General features: G+C 38.0%; 1 protein-coding gene across 11 annotated transcripts in view; it reads right to left on the bottom strand.

Moving 5' to 3' along the window:
• The window catches only part of MIPOL1 (mirror-image polydactyly 1), a 184,127-nt gene that overhangs the window by 35,473 nt on the left and 131,389 nt on the right, over window positions 1-17,265 (bottom strand). For all 11 annotated transcript variants that reach the window (XM_027637715.1, XM_027637720.1, XM_027637716.1 and 8 more), the window contains one exon: window positions 15,577-15,671. In XM_027637715.1, coding sequence (XP_027493516.1) covers window positions 15,577-15,671 — 95 coding nt within the window. The remainder of the gene's footprint in view (window positions 1-15,576; window positions 15,672-17,265) is intronic.

Here is a 17,265-nt window from a genome sequence, read left to right on the forward strand (position 1 = left end):
AAAAGAGCTAATTAACAGTATGCATGTGTTGGCAATGCATATCAACCTGGTTAAACTAAGCAGATAGATTCATATTTTGGACCTTAATGGAAAAAACAGTTTTTCACAAAAACCTGCCTCCTCACTGCAGGTTCAGCAACCATTATTACTATGGGGCATAGGCAGTCACAGCGACCTCCTGGGCTTTGTTGAGGTGCCATGAGCACAGAGCCTTGTTTTCTGAGATGTTCTTGCCTTTCTACCAGGCAAAAGGGGCCATCAACTGGAAGCCAAAACACAGAATTTAGATACCTGTTGAAAAGCTTGAGATTAGACTGCTGGCTTCTGAAGAAAAATCAGTGAAGAGAAGGCTCCTAAGCATAGGGGCTGGAAAGAGCTGTAAACAGTGTTGAATTAATTTCTGCATCCTAAAACTTTTAAATTAGCTTCCCTCACCTCTCTCTTCCTTTACCCCCATGGGTTTTGACTGTTGGGCTATTGAAATAAAATCTGTAAAAGAATAATATAGCCATGAGCTTTAATTTTTAGTTTTTTCTTTTTTGCCAGCATATCATTTCTCCATGACCAGCAGGTAAAAGTGAAATACTGGAGCAGCAAATGTATTTGCTACCTACCATGCTTATACACATTCAACAGATATTATGCCCTCCTCTGATAGGAGCAGTAACATTGCTCAAGAGGGAGAACTAAATTCCTACACCACAACAGTCCTTATTCTACTGTCACAACTGTAGAAATATAGTAAAATGACTCTTTTGGTAAAGACAGTAGGGAAGAAGAGCTAAATGGAAGAATATGTTTTTCTGTATCTCCATGAAAACCCTTAGGATGGAAGTCCTTTTTACAGAATAGGATTGAAACAAACAGAACATGATGTTTTATGAGCCTGTATAACACTAAGATCCTGCATGGCTCAGAAGCAAAAGAAAGATAAATCAGATAATATGAACCTTGTTACCCATCCTTCTTCCCACTCCTTTGGGTGAGGGACAAATTCACAGCACTTCTTCCTCTTTGGTGAAAGTTCCTCCCAAGTTCTACCTTCTTTAATGCTAGCGGAAGCCATCAGTGCATTTCCCATTGAGAACTAGGATAAAGCCTTGTGAAGAATGCCTTGAATTTATTTGTATTAAGAAGCTAAAGGCTGAGGACGTTGGTAGGCGCTTACACTGTTCTGGGTGCCTAGTACAACTAAATACTTCCTAGAAATCTTGCTGCTTCCTTCTGATCTCTGGGAATGGAATATCAGAAGAGAAAGAATACAAGAAAATATTACTTTATACATCCAAAAAGAGGGGCAAGAAGAAAAAGTTCCTTCATGATTAAAAAGAAAACAATAAATAATCTAGATGTTTGAACTTTTGGCCTTAACCTTGCTTGTCTCAATGACCATGGGGTTGGTACAACACAAGTCCTTCATGGTGTATTTTCAATGCAATGTAAAGAGTTTTTACCTTAATGAGATATGTAAGATCAGAACCTATGAATCAACCTCATGATATGCCCCTAAGTTATTTTTTCATGGACAGCAGGTGAGCGGATGTCATTCCTGTTTAATCAGGAGTTAAAGCGTGTACAGTAATTCCTTATTTTCACAATATTCCTTCTGACAAAGATAACAACCATAAGAATGGCTCCCAGCTGGCTAAACCTGACATACAGGTTTTGTTAATAAAAAAATGCATGACTTAATTAATGAAATGGATCTATTAAGACTGTCCCCCAATCAACCACAATGGCCCCACCTACAGCTGAACTTCACATGACCTATCTTACGCAAAAAGAATTGTAATAACTTGCACTGGAAGTTGTTATAGAGGAAAGGTTGTTATGATGGAAAAATATGAGCCAGAAATGCATATAATGCCCCTAGAGGAGAGAGCTTAGTATTTTCACTTTTACTCAGTGTTTTCTTTCACAGTGAATAATTGAAACAATTTTGCTCAACTGTGTAAAATTATTTCATCAAGAATAATTACATTTGATCTATTAGCACCTGATACTATCTACTGTCTAAATTGCTTGCATTCAATCCATGAGTAATGTCAACAGTATTAACGTCCATTATGGAAGCATTAGCTGAGTAAAAATAATTTTTAAATGTTTGACATTCTTGTACCCTTTCTCTAGCACAGTGTTCAAAAGAAGTATCATTATACCAACATGTTCCTGGATTTTTTTTAAGGCCTGCCTTTATTCAAGTCTGTAAACTCAGGGTCTTTAAAATCACAATTTGCCTGTTTTGTTCTGGCAAGCATAAATCTGCAGCAATCCACTCATTTTACACTCTTCAGTGTTCCTGTCTATCTGTCCCACACTAATTGGCTGTCCAAATTCACCTCCATCAACTTTGGCAGGCTCCTTCACTAAAATAGTTTTTTTACCCCCCAATCATAAAGAGCCACACTGTTAAAAACAGAAAGAAGGAACTCTGCGACATTTCTACAACAAAGTTAGAGATATATTCATTAATTTGATCACACACAAACACACTCTGGCCCAAACCTGAACTAATGCAACAACTGAACTCACCTATCTGGAAAGCAGATATCTTTCTTTCTCTCTTGAAACCTTATTCCTATTTCAAAGATTTCTGAATTCGTGCTGCCTTTTAGCAGAGGAAATCTTATGAACTGTTTAAGATTACATTCTCACTGAAAGCGATGAATGCCACAGTCTTCTCCAGAATAAAAAGCTACTTTCTCTCCTTGAAATAGTAACTTTACAGTAATTTGGAGGAAGCAGAAGAAATAGTTGGTCATTAAACATTAAATGTATTAATGGGGCACTCACAGTGTATGACTCGTCTGCAAAAAGCAGTTCAGTACTTGCATTTCAGGAGGACTGCTGCAATATGATAGCTACTGTGATAAATTTAGGTTTACACCATTTAAGATTTAGTAGAATCTAATAAAGAAAACTTAAACCAATGTACTTTCCAAAAAATGCATGTGTAGCATTATTTACATCTTACAGCTAGGGGAATCAAAAGGCAAAGAAAAGACATTCCAAAAGAGGCCCTTCATTTCCACTCCCCAGACGGAGACCTTTAGGACTTGGTGTTTACAACTTTCAGGGACTTGCAACTCCAGATGAAAACAATGACAAACCAGAACACTCAAAAAAGGAGTCTGCTGAGCACTTAAGTGGCATGTATAAAATCATCCACTTCTCCAAACTCATGTTGCTCTTAAGTCCTGCTCGGTTCTCTGGAAACCTCAGACCTGAGTATATGGGTGGAGCATTTGGCAGCACTTGCTTGTTACATGGCATTGTGGGAAATGGAGCTTCTTCAGAGCTCAGAAAAATGATCCAAAAAAGAAGTGACACAGGCTATGTATGATGTTGGCTTGATTAGTAAAAATGTTTTGTGTGATGCCCTGGAGTGGAGAGAAAAGAACTCTGATATATTAGGAGATATAAAGAGACATAATTCCTAAGGAGAGAAATTCTGTCTGCTCCCAAGACACTGTGAATCTCTTCTTTATAGTTTTCTTTCCCAGTCTTAGTTTTCTATGATTTATTGAGCCTTAAAATTGTAGCACTTTGGTGAAAGCTTTGTGCATTTCCTTATCCTGAAGTTCTGACTCATTTAGGTCATTGGGAGGCAGAACAGTAACAGAGAAAAAATAACAGGACCACTTCAGAGCATACTTAAATCAATGTGAGAACTCTCAAGTCCAAGGTAAATATATCTGTTCACAAGGAACCCCAGAAATGGAGACACTAAGAGAAACAGGCATGTTCACTACATCCTGACGTTTTAGTGTAGACTTTTGTCTTGTTTCACCTACTCTGCAGAAAATGAGTTCTTAGTGTTGTCTGAGGAAAAAAATTAGTTCACAGGAATCTGAAGAACAGAAATAAAATACTTATGCCTAGAGTTAGGGAAAACGTTCAGAAGTCATTTGTAAGAGTAGAGTAGATGACAGGACTGTTTAGATAGTAGACAAAACTTTGGGACATACAAAAATTCTATATTCTATATAAAATTCCAGATATTCTATAAATGAAAAAAGTCAGTTCACCAAAATAAACAGAACCCAGAATCTTTTATCAAAAGACAGTAACATCTTGCTTATGTTTATGATGAGTAAAATTCACTGGTTGTTCAGGTGCAGGCAAGCCTTCAGAGGGAGACTCTGGGAAAAAGAAATGAAGTATGACATTCTCCGAGTAAATATGGGGGGGGTGGGGTGTGGAACAATTCACTTGCCGGCCCCATCAAGTCCTGACAAAAGGAATGTGAGAGCTGTTCCCAAGGTGAAAGAAGACAGGCTGAACAATGTGGCTAATGGGATCACATTGAGCTAACGGGATCACCATGACTTGCTTGACTTCTGTTGGTGCATGTCAAAACTCTGATGTGTTTTAAAATACATTCTACAACAGTAGGTTAAATCTTGAGGTGTTTTGGAAAGAATTTACATATCTTCGGATTTTGAGACTTGTGTGGAAAGAGTTGACAGGGCAAGAACACTTCAAGTTCAGAAACCTGCAAATTGTCAGAGCAGATTTTCTTCTGTCAGAGAAAGAAAAAAAAAGAAACAGAAGGCTTGAACATGTTAGTATCTTATTAAACAGGCATTTATTGCTGCTGCCCTCACATAGACATGCAGAGGTTACAGACACCTCACACTTGCACAAGCCCCCAGTTGCTATCTCTCATAAGCCAGGTTTAGACAAGACAATAAACTCAACCACACTGTAGCACCTAACTATGCATTCATATTTGGCAAGTACTGACAGCACTTGAGAACGCTGCAAATAATATTACTGATTTCTAGAAGCTCTGAAAAACTTGCTTAGTGATCTTGATTATGGTACTCTGAAAGTATTCTTTAGATAATCTTGAGTCAATACATAAGGATTTAAAAATAAAATTGTACAGGTCTTAATGATCCAGCTTTGGCACTTATAGTTAAACTACTGCTCCAGAAAACAACTGGCTTTTCAAAGGGGCAGTTGCAGATCCCCTCCCAGCTCCCAAAATGCAAACTCAGGTGCCTAAACTTATGTATATGAGACTGACAATTTTGGCCCCACTATTTAACAGGCAGATCTGCTGGGAGGCCTCTTGTAACCAGATTTTTTTTAAAGCCTTATATTATTGGACAGATACTGGCCCTAGTCCAATCCACAACTGCAAATCCAAAGAAACAGCTCAGAGCAAACCAGCAGCCTTATTAGCTTTTAAAGATTTCATTTTCAAGAACTCAAGACCCTTTATTGACTAATGAAAGGTTGGGTCCCCAAGCCCGCAGACTGATGTTGCTTGGAACATATTTTAATCATTTTGGAGTGCTAGCAGCCATCTGTCTAAAGAGCTTTGATGGTATAAATGCACTCTGAACTGCAGCTCCTTCTGACACCAAACACTCCAAAAGTAGGCATGGCAACTTTTAGACAACTCAAGGCCTTGCAATATGATAAGGCTGCTTTTATTATTTAGCACATCATTAGATTTAATGACACCACAGATAAGAGATACACTGAAAAGATACCATTGTCATCACCTATCTTATAATAGTAACATCCAACTGTGACTTTTCTTTGTTTCTACCCAACATTTGTTACTTACTATTCTATTTTAAAAGAATAGATAAATGAAATAAAAGGATTTTTTTCCTGCTACAAACACCAGAAATATTAAAAAAAAATGTACCTGGCAAAAAATAATACAAAAGACAAAGGAAGACTCTTTTTTTTCTTAACAGTTTCCTACTTAGTTTTTAAAAACAGTGATATAGAAGACAAGTAAAGAAACCCCAAATAATCTACTGTATTTACAATTTAGGCTACTGACTGTTGGGCAGATATTGTTTGTACATACAAGTTTACTTTGACCAGCACTGAATACAAACTTACATTGAGAAGAGATCCTTTACTGTTACGGCTCTTAACATTAGAACATTTATAACAAATTTTACACAATTCCTATTATTATTTCCTACTCTTGAAACAATTTGGCCATCTCAAAGCTTATTTTGTGGTGATCAGTGTTTTTGTCGTGGTGTCTACTGAACAGTACAGACGTATTATTAACCCTGAAAGCTTGGAAACAATGACAGCATCAAGTGTGAGGAAAAACTATTTAAATTACTAGAGTCAAGAAATTGCTCTTAAAAATCAAAGCAGCAGCCCTAAGACACTGGTAAAAACTGCAAAAAAATGGTTCTCTTCATGATGGGAGAGACACTGCGGTGGATCCTGTGTGGCAGACCATGACTTTATTTGCTCCAAATGTCAACTCTGAGATTACAATACTATCAGGTTTCTTTTCTTTCTGAGATCTCATTCTTGGCTCTCTTACTTACTCAGGACATTAGCTACCAGTTGCCAGGAGAAACTTACTATTTCATGGTGCAATATTGTATTTTTCAATTCACAACTGACATACTAAATGTGGGTAGCTAGCAGTGTAAAACAAATAAACAAACAAACAAATAAATAAACACAGCATTTGTCAATCATGGAAACATTTGTGGCTGACTGTGCTCTAATGTGCATCACTGATACAGCACAGATTAAGAGAAAAGAAGACAAAACCATAACATGAAGTGGCTCAGGTCGGGGAAGAGCTTCTCTAAACTCTCTTTGCTAACAGCGAAAATATACCACTGATGATTCACTCAGCATAACTCCCTCCCTCTCCTCCTGTAGGTTTTCCTTCCAAACTCAGAGCGAAAAAAGCTCCTCTGCTAGCGAGATAGCAGCTCTGTACCACTGCTCATGTGCCTTCTTGGTAGTGTAAGGAAAAAAACAAGTGGCTCTGTGCTAGTTCTCCTTCCTGTCATGACTATATGAACTGCAGCTGGTAAAAGCAAACTATTACTAGTATGTTACACTTTACTCAAATATTTGAAAGATTCAGAATTGTGCAAATCCCAGCAGGCCCACTTACTCGCTGGAAAACTATGGTTGGAGCTTCCAAGTTGGTCTTTACTCTCCTCAAATGAGAGCCTTCACACCTGTGCCGGAAGAATTACCCGCACCAGATGAGTAACACATCACTATGGAATGCTGGCCACAAGGTTAAAAACCTTCAGCTTCCAAAACACAAGACCTCTATCACGTTAGTTGGAAATGCATGACATGCATGTATCAATTTAATAAAAGCTCTAAGTTTATAGACAGGAACTGAACAAAGAAAGTACCTTACTTTTTACTTTGTTTGCAAACACAACAGATGGGCAGTCTTCTGGCTTGTGTTATGTAACAGGCAGAGGACTCTTCCTGCTACCTGCATTCCTAGATACTACCTAGCAGTTTGCTATGGCGAGCAGTGTTAAGTGCAAAGTAAGAAGAGCAATGTTATGTCTAAGCACTGGCTGAAAATTGCTCATGTGGGAAGTCTTCTCATCAAAGAGTTTTTTTTTTTATTGGGAGATGCAAATTCCAACACTAAAATATATGTTGCCTTCCTGTGGCAAATTTCTAAGTGAAAATTTTTCTTTCACCTTAATATTTCAACTTGAAGTGCCATTTTGTTTCAGTTCTTCAGCTGAAGAGAACTAAACTGAAACACATCAAAGTGAAATGGCATTTAAAGTCCTCCTGACAATGTTATTACCTTATTTCTAAATATCGTATTAATAACAAAAGAATTCCCATTCATACAATATTTACAGGGCAAGCTGAATTTTTTTTTTTACACCTTTAGATTTTCTTTCTAACTTCTCAGTGGAAAACAGTCTTCCAAATAGCTCTTATTACACACAGTTTTCCTATGTTTTTTAACTTGCTCTAGAGAGGGCTGCTTCTTATCTTGTATCTGTTTTCCTTCCCTCATTTTAAAGCAGGAGTACCTGCATTTTCATAGTCTCTAAAGGCGTTATGCAAAATGGTAAAACTTCTTATTCAGTTTATACAAACAAAGCAACTGAAACAGAGTTTAGTGATGTGATTCATCTATATTCATCCAGCACTTCAGTGGCAGAATCAGATTTCGTAGCCTCTGGCCGCATACCCTTTCTATCAGACAGCAGATTTCATAATCCTGCATATGCAGGATTATGAAAATATAGATTCTCCAATTTTTCTTTTGAGTATTCTTACATTATATAGAATACATATTAACTCTAGTGATCTCAATGTCCTAATTTTTACAAGTATTTCTATAGGAGTACTGTATTGCTAATCTACTTTGTATTGCTAATCTACTCCAAACTACCTGTAGCAGTCAGTGGGTTGATTGTAGGTAGTTCTTCCATTTTATCAGGCTTTAACAAATTTCAAAACCAGTTCCTATACACCTCTAACTATGTGTTTATTCCAAAAAGCAGAGGTAAAAAGTGTGAAGGAACCAGCCAGGCAAAGGAGAGCTGTGAATGGAAAGCTAGTAGGGCCATGGATACAATCATGAGATCATATCAGCATCCAATGGCAAGGAATTCCTTTCTGTCAAGTAAATCGTTACTCTTAGAAAGAACAGAAACCCATTTGAAAAGGTCCATCACAACTAAAAAGACAAAGTAAACACTGTTTTAATTCTCGTTACCCCACAACAGCAAATATGTAGAGAAGAAGTCTGCTCAAGTCTGATGAAATACAGTGTAAGGACCTGCCCCAGTGCTTTTAGCTTTAATGTAATCTTCAAAACTTAAGAAACTTTGCCACTATAACAGTCAATAACAGAAGCAGTAGGAAAATTAGCACAGTACATGGTACAAATTAAAACTGCATCTCAGAGTGTGTTAGGTGCTTCAGTCCATATTCATGCTACCCATGTTTCTCCTCAGACCTGCTGCTTAGTCTTTTGTATTGGCAAGGCACCTCTGAAGGCCAAGAGCCAGCCCCTGGAAACATTAGGCACAAAGATTTCATAAAGTGTAGGTCAGATCAATCCACATCTGAGTCAACAGCAGCACAAGGCAATTTGAGTGTACTACATTCACCGCTGTACTGATTGCAGGGATAGTGGCTTGTTATTCCATCAGGTGCCTGGGATCTCTGACAGTTTAGTGCTTCCTCTCTCTCAAAGTCTTCATAAATCACTAAAGCTGAGTTGGAAATTGTTTTTCCATACTACAATTTTTTTCTCCAGTGAATGGGGAAACTTTCAAAATCATGTCAGGGCAAAAAAAAGAGAAACATTAAAAAGTATTTTTTGAGTGTGTTTCTAAATGAATGAGAGACAGAGAAAGATTGGAGAGCACTCGGATGGCTAAAATTTTTCATTGAGAGGCAAAAAAAGGACACCCCTAACCCCTAGTAGGTTCAGATACTGCTTTGTCTTTTCATTGCCTGCCAAACAGGCACTGTAAACACCAAGTCTATGGTATATACTGGAGCTTTTCTCTACCATCCCTCTTCTGTGCAAACGGTCAAATATTAATTGGAGTACAGATGTGAGTCTGGTCTGCCACACTTCCAAGAAATTTTTCTATCCACTGAATTATTTATAAAGTCAGTCTCTCCAAGTCTATTATTATTAGAAAGATGAACAAATGCAGAGACAACAATCAATGAGGGGCTTGAGAACAAGAAGTCTGGGAATGAGGCAGGGGGAAGAGGACAATAAATCCAATAAAATGTGAAATATACAAGGATAACACCTACAACAAGGGAAGGCACTGCCTCACTGCTCACTTGCACCAGGACACTCAGAAGTACAGCAATCTCAGTAGTGCCAGTAAAATTTCATGAAGTTCCTTTGCCAATGCAGAGCAGCTTATTGATCTGTCTTCCCCTCTTTAGCTGTCTGATCCAGTTCGTGAAACAGCCCCCAACCTTGGACTTTTATCTCCTGTAACACTAACAAGAGTTGTGATTGCACAAGCAATAAAGTGACAAAGTGGAAGAGGTCAATAGGGGCTTATTAGTGGGAAAATGCCCATGAGATTACAAAATGAGAAAGACCCATGAACTTAAAATCCCAATTCTTGTAGGGCTGCAGCACCCCACTAGAAAGTGGCATGAGAACAGAGGAGTAAATTGAAAACATAAATTCTAATTTCTGGTTCCAAATTACCAGGGTGTTGGCTCCCCTCACCCCCAAAAATCAACTAATAATTCACTGAAACTTCCATAGGTTCCTGAGAGAAGGTGTAGTTTTAACCAGTCTGATTTAAAAGACAGCACTGTCCCACCTCACAGATTTTCTACTGTTTTCAGCACTCAGTTCAATAAACAAACAGAAAGAAAGCATATACACATTAAAAAAAAACCCCAAACCACAAACAAGGGCTAAGTCTTCATCCCTTCCAAATCCAAATCTCCCACAGAAATCAACTGGACTTTATATGTAGAGAACAAATTAAGAAATATAGTTTGGATGGTACCTGACCTTATTTATAATAATGAAATACAAACAAAAACCTTAGTATTCCTTTAAGGAGCCACTGTTTTCCATATGTTTGGCAGTACCAAACTGGAGCAGGTTATTCAAAAGAAGACATATCACACTGTCTCCCACTGCATAATAGAGCCAAGTACCTTATCTCTTCAGTATAAAAGAGAAACTCTTCTGTGCTTGGAAGTGGTAAATTTAATTAGCTCAAGATTTATGTTTAATGTCAGGTGTCTGAAACTCTTGGACAAAACAGAAGTCACTGCTGCAAGGACAGAGAATCCTTAAAACACAACTGCTTTCTTCTCCATGATCTCCCCAAAATAGTTCTAAAATAACAGGAGGGTTTACAGTGATACCATTATCTGGTCATTCTTCTTACTGACTGCAATTATACAAAATGTTGTGTCTAAAGCAACCAGTACTGAAACAACGACAGCAACCGCCAGAACAGCAGCAAGCAGACAGGATGAAAAGAGCAGGAAAATGAGTCAACGGCCATAACTGAAAAAGTGAGATAAAAAAACAGGCATGAAAAGATCAGTTCTCTGAGGTATGAAAAGATCAGTTCTTTGAGGTAAATTGCAGGGACATGTGCTCAAGGTAGCCCAATATTGCTTTGGAGGAAGGACTGAGATCACTACTCTGCATAAGTGGTTGCAGCTTCACTAATCCCACTGTAAATGGGTTCCAGATCATTCGGTCTGGGAAACTGGATGTTAGAGTAGTCCAGTCTTCTGCTACATATCATTCTCCTCTGAGAGAAATCTGGATTGAGAGAACTCTGAAAAAGACTGAGAGACGGCAGAACAAACAGGCTGAAATGTTTGAGCAGGGGTCAGTCAGAGTACAGGAGTCAGAATTCTTAAGCAATTATATTCTGACTTGCTACTGCAGTGGCTGTGAAGATGAATATTGACCTGTTAGGTAGAAATAATTTATAGTTTTTAAAAGTCCTTAAAACCAGAATGACAGAAACAGTCTAACAGCAAGAACTGTTCTATAGAACCGTTCTATATCCACACACAGCATCCATGGAGCATGGTTGAAATGGTACCATCTGAGTATTATATTCCATAACATCAGTCACGAAACTATAGAATGGAATTTAACCCAAAACACACAACTGTATGTGTTTTTGTCTGGGACTGCAAATAATGCCTCATCTAATTCTCCTGTTATAGGGTGATTCAGTTCTGTAATTAAAATGAAAATTGAGTTTGTCCCTGTACCTGTAAGTCTTTCATTTGAGGAAATGACAAAAATACTTCTTGATTTTCTACTTTCACAGCTATTGATTTCAATCTTTAAAAAGATGAACCTCCTTGTTATTTTACAAGAGACTTTGTGGGAAAAATATATGGGCCTCAATAAAAATCATTGTTATTTAGACCATTTGCTTGTGTCACTTATACATAAATTCAAATTTAACTGAAGTATTGGAAACACTGAAACTTGTAGATTTGAATTCTGATAAATCTCTTCAACACTTTATAACTTATAAAAGTGATACAACTGGTTAGGGAGCAAGAAAACTGCTTGCATTGTTGACAGAGAAGTTACCCATATTGACTGAAAGTTTGAATCTAAAAATATTTATTTCAGGTCATTGTACTAATTGAAGTTATTCTTCTATTTCTTTATTGAAAAACATTACATCACTGTAAATGAAGCCATCTTTTTCTCCCATGCTGGTCATAACTAACAGATTCCAATTACTCTGCAACATTGTACTCGTTTTGGCTTTGATACAGTTAATTTTCTTCATAGTAGCTGGTATGGGACTACATTTTGGAAAAAGTGTTGATAAAACATGTATGTTTTAGTTATTCCTGAGCAGTGTTCACACAGAGTCAAGGCCTTTTTCTGCTTCTCACACCACTCCACCAGGCTGGAAGTACGCAGGAAGTTGGGAAGGAACACAGCCGGGACAGCTGACCCTAACTGACCAAAGGGATATACCATACCATATGGTGTGATGCTCAGCATAGAAATCTAGGGGAAGAAGGAACCTGATTATAAAAATGGACAGATCACATAACTGAAAAATATGCAAATAAAATCTTGTGATGATGTTCAAACAATGGAGCTATATGAGAAAGAGGTAGTGGGATTAACAATCCCACATACTTCAAAACTGATTATTTGGATATAACCTTCTTTGGTCACTGAAGATCTATGATTTGCATTAATCCCTACCATAAAGAGTAGTGTGTTGAAATAATTAGTAAGCTAGAAACTCTACACTGTTCCTATTATGCAAATTTTTATTTCTGATATGCATTTTTGAGTTAGTATCCAGAAAGCACAATTTTCCTTTTGAAACTTGACACAGAAGCAATACAATAAGAACAAACAGAAGCAGAAAACCTGCCAAATTGTATTCAGAGCCAACTTCTTCTCCTTTCTGTATCTGAACTAGAGTCTTCCTCCTTTTCTCTTTCTTCCTTTTAACTTCTCTTTCCTTTCTAAAGAAGACTGAAATTGTTCTGGGATGTGCTTTCTTTCAGAAAGTCAAAACTCATAAGGAAATCAATGTTTCATCATTAATTCCACAAAAACTCATTTTAATTTTGGTTTGGGTCATTCAGGTTTTCCATGGAATTCCAGTTTCAGTTAGGATTCACTTTTCACTTCATCTGAAAAGCAGTATGGTTTACAACATAGACTTCTTTCAAAGTTGGACAAAAAAATGAATGTTTTCAAACAGCAGCAGCTATCAGATCACAGAATTGTAGAATAATCAAGTTGGAAGTGACCACTGGCAGTCTCTAGGCCAATCAACCTTGCTCTCAAAGTGATATCAACAATGAGATCAGACCACGTTACTCATGATTTTATCACGTCAGGCATTGGAAATCTCCAAGAATAGAGATTGCAAAACCTCTCTGGCAATCTGTTCCAGTGATGGACGGCCCTCATGGCAAAAGAGTTTTCCCTTATAACCTGACTGAAACAATCTTGCTTCAATTCAAGTCTGTTTTCTCTCGCTGTTGTGATGGAGCACTGCCAAGAGTCTGTCCTTCTTGACAACCTCCACATAGACTCTGTCAGGCTGCTGTTAGGTCTCCCTGGAGCCACCAGAGAAAGAAATATTTTTTCTTCCTCAGGCTGTACAAGAGCAGTACCCTCAGTCTCTCTTTACAGTGCAAATGCTATGGCTTCCTGATCATACTGCTGGTCCAAACTTGCACATGTGACATATATTCTTTTCTGTCTCATTTAACATGTGTTCAAAGTACTGTCACCCTGTTGCATGACAGAGGCTGCAGATGTTCATGGAACGTAGGGCAAACTGTAACCAAAATGTTAAGAAGTTCATAAGAATCTTCAAAATGATGCAATTAATTTTTAATCAAGGCAAAAGATAGGCATGAGACATCAAATGTTGCTGCTTATGCATTTACAGGAGTCCTTCCTGTTGCCTTTTACCTCCCTCACCAAGTTCAACCCTGGGTGGTCTTTGGCTTTTCAAGTCATGCCTCTGTATGACAGGCAGTGTCTCCATACAGAGAGGTTGTGGAGTCTCCATCCTTGAAGATACTTATAACCCGTCTGGACGTGATCCTGGGCAACCAGGTCTGGTTGGCCCTGCTTGAGCAGGAATTGGAGAAGATGACCTCTAGAGGTCCCTGCCAACCTCAATTAGTCATTCTGTGGTTCCACTTCAGAATGAATTAGCCTCTAGAACAGCAAGGAAGGAGATAAAATCTTCCTGTTTAGATGTTATAACTTGTATAACTTAGCAGCAATACAATAGTTCTTGCCCCAGGGGATAATTAGGTGAGCATTTCCACACCTAATGGCTAGATTTTGCAAATGTCATCATCCAACCTACAGTGAAATTTCAACTGTTCAAAGAGTTATAAGTTAGCAACATGGTACACTCTAATGCTGATTCCTGTAAGTCATTATTTGAGATTTAAAGCGTTTACATGAGTAAACTGAGTTGCTGCCTACTATACTTGTTAAAGATTATATGTTCGTGCAAACTTGACAGGCCATGCCAAAAGTATAGCTAAAAAATCAATGAAAAATCTCCTACAATGTGCAGAGAAAAACACAAGTACATTCTTTTTTTCTGAAATATCAGTACAAAAATTGCATTTAAGTTTTTAAACTATTCTACAAAACCCATTTAAGTGAGGAATAAGGGCGCTATAATAAATTCTTTCTAGCTTGGTAAATCATACTATAATTTGTGCACACACTAAATGCTGACCAAATTCATTAAAAGCAATAATCACAAATTGCTTGGGGTTTCTATTCACTATTAACAGGCTTTAAATAAATGCCTATGAGATTTAGGAACAAAAGTTGTTTTTGAAACTTCCCTCCAAGGTTTTAATAAACTTAATGAGAAGGGGAAACTTGAAAAACCTCTAGAAACCCGAGTATTTTTCACTTGTGAATGCTGAAACACTGAAAACATACACAGTTCTGCTACTGCAAATGCTGTTTAGTCATAACTAACTAGTCCTCTTTATTTCCAATGAACATAGTATTCACACTACATTTATTATTTACCTCTGCAGCCCACATCCCTCATCACAGACATTCAGCCTTCAGATTCACAATTTTCTGCTGTGTTGATGCCAATTCTCCTGCCTTTAACCTGCTGGCAGCTCTGTATCCCCTCTCACACAGGAGGTCAGGATGAAATGAGAGCTGTAACCCAACATCACTCCATAAAACAACCTAACTCCTTCACTGGACCACACAGAGCTTTTCCTCAGGGACTAAAACCCACTGATCCATGCAAATGTTCAGTGCAGCCCAACTAAATTAATGAGAATGGGTATTTCTCTCATTCTGTGTACTACTATAGACCATAAGGAATTAAAACATACATATATTGGGGTTGAAGAAGAAAAAAGTCTTTTAGAATTACAGATTTTATTATTTCAAAATCTGTGTTGATTAAGTTAGGTATGTGCAGAGAGGGAAGAAATAAGCATTTATGCAAACTGGTTCTTTCGTCCATGTGTTTTAAGTGATCCCATTGCTATAGCACAGTTTTTATAGAGATTCTTGTGTGAGAATCAACTATCAGCAACTTTTCCCTTCCCTTAGAAGAAACTAATACAAAATTCAGGCTATAAGAAAGGGACTTCAAAGAGATGGTTGGTGAGCAGTAAAGCAGAAATGCAGGCTTTGATTCATTGATGTATTCACATTTTTTGAACAAATACCTATTTGATAAGGCCATTTCCTCACTCAGTCAGACACAGTACAGAAAATTTCCCCTATGAGTCACTCATTCATATTAGAATCAATCATTTTACCTGTAATAAACACGCAATGTCTGGATTTCTTCTTCTAGTTTTTTGCACTGTTGAAGAGCAGCTTCTTTTTCTAGTTGCAAGGTTATCAATTCTGCCTGTGAAACAATAAACAACTGATAAACAATTTATTCAGAATACCCATATTGCTTTGAAAACATAACAATCTGTGCATTCATTTCAGCCATGCTTTATTATAATAACACATAAAGAGTTATATTGTTATGTGACACTGTGTCGTGGTTTAACCCCAGGCAGCAACCAAGTACCACTTAGCTGCTTGCTCACTTTCCCTTCCCCCTGCTGTGGCATGGTGAGGAGAATCAGGAAAGAAAATCAAACTTGTTGAAACAAAGTAAAAGATAATACTAATAATGATACTAATACTAATAATTGTAATAGAAAGGAGAAGGACAGAGGGAGATAAATCCCAAGAAAGACAAGTGATGCACAATACAAACTGCTCACCACCTGCTAACCACTGTCATGCCAGTTCCTTCTCCCTTTCCTGGTAACTCCCCCATTTTATATATTGGCATGATGTTCTACAGTACAGAATGTCCCTTTGGCCAGTTCAGTCAGTTGTCCTGACCATGCTCCCTCTCAGCTTTTTGTGTACCTCCTCACTGGCAGAGCATGAGACACTGAAAAGTCCTTGACGGGGTAAACATCAGTTAGGAACATCTAAAACATCAGTGTGTTATCAACATTATTCTCATACTGAATCCAAAACAGAGCACTGTACCAGCTACCAGGAAGAAATGAGCACTATCCCAGATCTAAACAGGACACACTGCCTATTTAATTCTTATAAAAAATTCTTTTGTCTTCTAGCATTGGAATTCATTCTAGTTTTTTTTCCATGTTTTGAATGGTTTCCCTCATGTATATAGTTAATTTTTAAATGGCTAAGGTTAGAACTCTTCAGCTCAGCCAAGTGGTTATCAGCAAACATATTTCATATTGATATATATGTGTTCCTATAGTGCAAAAATGTTAACCAACATATAGAAAGTGAAGCAAGGCACTTGGCTATGAACCACTGATGCACGACTCTTGGTCCGCACACGGTTCCCTGGCTGTTAAGTGCAGTTCCTATAGTGGGAGGCCCTGCCTGATGTTAGCAGCAGAAGAGCTGCTGGATATCCAGAACCCTGAGCAGTGGCAGGCGATGGGCCAACAGGGACTGCAGACACCAGCACCAACAGCACACGCTGGGATCTGGGTGTATTCTCATCCAGGATCTGGTTTATAGTGGAGTGAGGGAATCCCTGAGCAATTTTTGTCATCTCCCATCTGTGAACCCTACCGGATGTTCCCCCCTCCCATTGTTGATTCACACTGAACTGCGAAGGGCGTGTGACTCATGACCATTACGGAAATTGCAGCATGTGGCTTCTAAGCTAGGAAGGTAGCCAGCCCTGACAGGCCTTACAGTTAAAGGTAGGAGAAACATGTACTCAAGCATACTTAATATGGGTCTATAGCTTAACCACCATTAATTTTAAAATGTTCAGTTTCAATAGCACTGCAGGACTTCCTTGAGGGCCCAGGTACCATATAAATTATCTTTAAACCAGTGGATGATTTATTGTTGTAGCAACAAATAAGATTGGGTTTGCACAGCAATTCCTTGATACATGAGACTGACCATTGGGCTGGTTTTCAATGTTTTTAATGCATGGTGTAAGT

This window comes from Corapipo altera, unplaced genomic scaffold (assembly GCF_003945725.1).
Source record: "Corapipo altera isolate COAL_440 unplaced genomic scaffold, ASM394572v1 23, whole genome shotgun sequence".
NCBI classification, from domain to species: domain Eukaryota; kingdom Metazoa; phylum Chordata; class Aves; order Passeriformes; family Pipridae; genus Corapipo; species Corapipo altera.